A 5,000-nucleotide genomic window follows, 5' to 3' on the forward strand; every position below is an offset into this window, starting at 1 on the left:
AGTAACTGCTTCATGCACTTGGCAGCTATGTACCATTGTGGCCAGTAGATGGCAGTGGTGTACCTGCACCGTGTACACAGCAGCAGTGGGTGTCAAAGCAGGTACTCTTACTGTAAAACGAATGTGTGTCCAGATAGGCACTTCTTGTGTTGAAAATAACACAACTTGCGTTGTTACATCTCTGTGTCCAGATAGGGACAGCACGGCTTGAGTTCCTATAACACAACTTGTGTTAAAAACAACACAACTTGCGTTGAAAACAACACAAAAAAGTGTTGCTTTTTTTTACATCTCTTTGTCCAGATAAGGACAACACGGCTTGTGTTGTTTCCTTTTTTTTATTTGTTACACAATATGTGTTGAAAATAACTTGGGCGTTGAAAACAACACAACATGTCTTGCTTTTTAACACATCTCTGTGTCCAGATAGGGACAACACATTCGTTTTAAGAGACGCCCACAGCCAGAGCAGGAGAGGCATTGGGCCCACATGGGCTGGGGACGCTGCATGGAGCAGGAGTAGATCTCAGTGATTAGGCTGATTGAGCTTCCTCTCCGGATCTGAACCGTCTAAGACTCCACTACTTCTGTCATTTGTATCGTTTAAGTTAGAGGTGTGGTTTAATTGACTCAATTAAGCTTTTTATAGACAGAGTCAGGAGTACAAAAGACATGTGTCAGAAGAATGGAATGAAGCTTGATGGGATGATAAACCCAACAAATTACGTCCAACCCAATGAAAAAAAAAAAAAAAGTATTAAATCTCAAAGAACAAAACACACAAAACAAAACACACAACATTTGTTTTTTTAGCGAATCACCTGAAAATGGCCCTGCGAGACAACAGCTGATCCCAACGATCCTATCTGCCACCTCCACACGATGCCTTATCGAAGGGAAACCTGCCGTGTTGACATTCCCCAGCATTACGTCGTAAAAGCAGGAGAACAAGATTCCTCAGCTCTGAGCAGCCAGCTGACTGGCCCGCCGAGCGGCCCGAGGAGCTTTAGAGCAGCCAGAGTCAAAGACGGCGGAACAGCAGAACATCCCTGCGTTAGCAGAACACAGCAGAACATCCCTGCGTTAGCAGAACACAGCAGAACATCCCTGCGTTAGCAGAACACAGCAGAACATCCCTGCGTTAGCAGCATTAGAACAACCGGAGTCAAAAACGGCAGAACAGCAGACCAGCCCTGTGTTGACAGCATTAGAACTTTGGCAGCAAGCGGCGGTTCTCTTGTCTTCCGTCAGACAGAAAGCCCCAGACATGTACGCTCTCTTACAGCGGAACCTCTCTGTGCATAGGAAGGTCAATGTTGGTAAGAGGCTGAGCTTGTGTGTGTGTGTGTGTGTGTGTGTGTGTATACAAGTGAGACATTATTTTGTCTTTAAATGTGTTGGTATCTCAGTGGTAATGTTGTCCTATGAGTACAGATGTTTTTTGTCAGTGTGTGAAAGTAAGTGTGAACACTGTTTATGGTATAACTTCCCAGGAGGGTGTGATTAACTGTGGCACATGAAGCATGCCATGCGCAGCAGGGGCACATGAAGCATGCCATGCGCAGCAGGGGCACATGAAGCATGCCATGCCCAGCAGGGGCACATGAAGCATGCCATGCGCAGCAGGGGCACATGAAGCATGCCATGCCCAGCAGGGGCACATGAAGCATGCCATGCGCAGCAGGGGCACATGAAGCATGCCATGCCCAGCAGGGGCACATGAAGCATGCCATGCGCAGCAGGGGCACATGAAGCATGCCATGCGCAGCAGGGGCACATGAAGCATGCCATGCCCAGCAGGGGCACATGAAGCATGCCATGCCCAGCAGGGGCACATGAAGCATGCCATGCGCAGCAGGGGCACATGAAGCATGCCATGCCTAGTGGCTGTTTTGCTGTTAAAAGGTTGCTTTCGCCTTCACTAGATGCTATATTAGGCACGGCTGTTTGGGGATGCTATTTTGGGCTGTTTGTGGATGCTATATTAGGCTGTTTGTGTTTTCTGGGTGGGATACTGGGTTTGCTGTGGGAGTCCTGTGAGTGAAAACACCTTCCATGGGATTCACCAGAGCGACCCGAAGCAGCCTGCACTCCCTTCTGGGATCGCACCTGTGGAGGGAGACAGACAGAGAGACGAGAGGAGGAGGAAGGGGAGGAGGAGAGAAAGAGGAGGAAGAGGAGAGGAGGAGGAGAGGGTTCTAGAGCAGGGGAGCAGAGAGAGGAGGAGGGGGGGGGAAATAGGAGGAGGAAGAGGAGAAAAGAGGATGAGGAAGAGGAGAGGAGGAAGAGAGGAGAGGGTTCTAGAGCAGGGGGAGGAGGAGGAGAGGAGAAGGAGGAGAGGAAAAGAAAGAGGAGGAAGAGGAGAGGAGGAGGGGAAGAGAGGGTACCAGAGCAGGGGAGCAGAGAGAGGAGGAGAGAACAGAAGTGGTGATAAGAGGGGGTTATTTGGATGCGGTGCTTTGGGAAGCCACTTCACTGTTAGCGCTAACACAGCTATCTTCACTGTTAGCGCTAACACAGCTATCTTCACTGTTAGCGCTAGCACAGCTATCTTCACTGTTAGTGCTAACACAGCTATCTTCACTGTTAGCGCTAACACAGCTATCTTCACTGTTAGCACTAACAGCTATCTTCACATGACACAACTATATTCAGTATAATTATGAAGTTGTTTTAACAGTATTTCAGTCGAAATCAAGAACAAAAAGAAGAACAAAGAACAAAAATCTAGAAGAACAAAATCCTGGACGATTTTTAAGGTCTCAAAAAGACCACATCTGGTCACCCTAGTTTTTCGTCGGTACAATTTTCAAAAAACTTGTTGGAAAGGTGTAGCACAGGCTAAGGAAATCCCATACATTTTTTGAGCCGATCAGGCTCAAAGGGAACTTTGAAACATTTTCCATATTGTAGGCTAGCCTATTCTCGGAATGACGAAAGTGAACGTTTTATTTTAAATGATGAATTTGTGCAAGCCTGTGTCATTAATTTCTTTCACATCTTTTTCAACATTAATATGCTAGTAATAATGCCAGAAATGACATTGCACACTTGCATATTATTTAGATGCGCACTCATCGCGCATCCATGCAGGCAAAACGTAGTAATCAAAGGTGGCGACTGCACACAAGTTGAAAAAAAACATTTACAATGCACTGGCAGTGATAGCCTACAGTTAATGTGAATCGCGGACAATAACCAAAGAAAGGAATTTGCACCTCCATTCACCAATTAAAGGCCGTAGTAGACCTAGTGTTTCTACATGTTGGCACAAAACGTATAATGCAGGGGTAACATGAGGTGAGTCAGACAGAAGAGGGGCCTGTCTTAGCCTATATTCATAAATCCTGTCCCTTTCAAACTACGTTAAAATTGTGTGATTAGCTGCCAGCATAATAAAATCTAAATTAAAAGACAAAATCTTATTAGGCAATAGATCCAAACCTATATGAGTCTAAGCCTTGGTTAAAAAAAATCTTCAGGTGTAAGTAATAAGTCAAAGAACCGCATTCTGTGTAGGCCTAATATAGAAGTTAACAAAGATACTCTAGTTTGTCATTTCTTTTAAAGTATACATTTTGAAGACAAATGCGTCATACCACAGGTCCAGGGATGGATTACCAGTGGTGGAATGTAACGAAGTACAAATACTTCGTTACTGTAGCCTACTTAAGTAAATTTTCCACGTATTTGTAGACCTACTTTACTTAAGTAGAATATATAGTGCTTTTGACTTTTACTTCGTTACATTTTGCAGCAATTATCTGTACGTTTACTCCGCTACATTTCTACAACACCATCGTTCCTTTTTACATTACATTTTATGATCAGTTTTTTTTTTATCTTTGACAAACACGTTTGTTTCACCAGGGAGATGGGTTGAAACTAGTCTAGACCAGACAAAGCGTGAGCTTGTAGCCATCTGCTTTCGGTAGGCTATATTCATCAGACCATGGGCGGATTATGAACTTTCAGGCCCCTGGGCCCAGATGTATTAAGGGCCCCCCACTAATTGTTGCTTCTGTGGGAGGGGGGGTTTGGGGGTCCTCCCCCAGAAAATGTTTAATTTGTTTAATGTGATTTCCTGTATTCTGGTGCATTTTGGGGATGGCCAATACTAAATTCAATCAGATTCATAGCCTACATCCTGATTTGTTGATATTGAGGCAATGATTCCATGCAAAGGCTTGGGCTTCAGGGTCCCCTGACCTCTTGGGCCCCTGGGCCTGGGCCCGGTAGGCCCGTGCAGTAATCCATCCCTGCATCAGACCCATGGCTATACTGGACATGCAACTGTGTTCTGTGCCCTGAGCATATGCTTGCCTTTCTCTGTCTATTATCTGCAGCGTTAGGGCCTCCTCTCCGATGAGATGGCGAGTCCGCGGAGCAGCAAAGTTACAGGATATGCCCATGTGTCTGTCACACGTCTGATCATTTGCGACACATGAATGGTAGACTATAGAACCGCTGTCCGAAAAAAACTAAACATGTTCCAGATTAAAATATTTCTTAATTGTGTGATCAAATAAAGAGGCATAACCTACATTTGGCGGGTAGTAGACCTAAAGTGAGCGCTCATTCAATGTCTATGCGCGTCTGCGCAAGTGAAACTGAACCTCATCATAAAGACACCTTCTCAACAACTTTTCTGTTTAATCTGGACCAGCAGAATTGGCATTATGATCCAGCGGACGTTTCCCTTGTCTACCCCCATAAACTTCAGGCTCTCGTGTTTTACTGAATGATGCTTAACTCAGCAGATCACACTAGATTAACCAGAATTAGTCTCCAGAATTGTAAGTCAGAATGTAAACTGGGCCACGGATGGTAAGCACAATTACATCAGCTTAAAACTATCTAGCCTAGTATAATCTAAAACTAGCTTTATTAAAATGCCACACCTCATAGGCTACTGATTTTTTTTTTATTAGAATAGACCTATAGATATTAAGATTGCTACTTTTAATACTTAAAGTAGGCCTACATTTAAAATCAGGTAC

The 5,000-nt window shown here is 44.6% G+C and overlaps 1 protein-coding gene and 1 long non-coding RNA gene across 5 annotated transcripts in view; one reads left to right on the top strand and one right to left on the bottom strand.

The window, feature by feature from the left end:
* Nucleotides 1-2,194, bottom strand: part of LOC121714252 — a 3,571-nt gene extending 1,377 nt beyond the window's left edge. The window contains exons 1-2 of the long non-coding RNA XR_006033062.1: nucleotides 2,051-2,194; nucleotides 1-1,049 (exon numbers count right to left, since the gene is read on the bottom strand). The exon at nucleotides 1-1,049 is cut by the window's left edge and continues 644 nt beyond it. This is a non-coding gene — a long non-coding RNA (uncharacterized LOC121714252). The remainder of the gene's footprint in view (nucleotides 1,050-2,050) is intronic.
* rapgef3 (Rap guanine nucleotide exchange factor (GEF) 3) overlaps nucleotides 1-5,000 on the top strand; it is a 50,169-nt gene that overhangs the window by 2,090 nt on the left and 43,079 nt on the right. For 3 of the 4 annotated variants that reach the window (XM_042099461.1, XM_042099463.1, XM_042099462.1), the window contains exon 1: nucleotides 1,237-1,319. The exons of the other annotated variant lie outside the window; for it this stretch is intronic. In XM_042099461.1, the coding sequence (XP_041955395.1) occupies nucleotides 1,268-1,319 (52 nt within the window). In that variant the 5' untranslated portion in view covers nucleotides 1,237-1,267. Of the gene's footprint in view, nucleotides 1-1,236; nucleotides 1,320-5,000 lie in introns of those variants that run through there. 4 annotated transcript variants of the gene reach the window in all.

Source organism: Alosa sapidissima, chromosome 7, assembly GCF_018492685.1.
Source record: "Alosa sapidissima isolate fAloSap1 chromosome 7, fAloSap1.pri, whole genome shotgun sequence".
Taxonomy (NCBI): Eukaryota; Metazoa; Chordata; class Actinopteri; order Clupeiformes; family Clupeidae; genus Alosa; species Alosa sapidissima.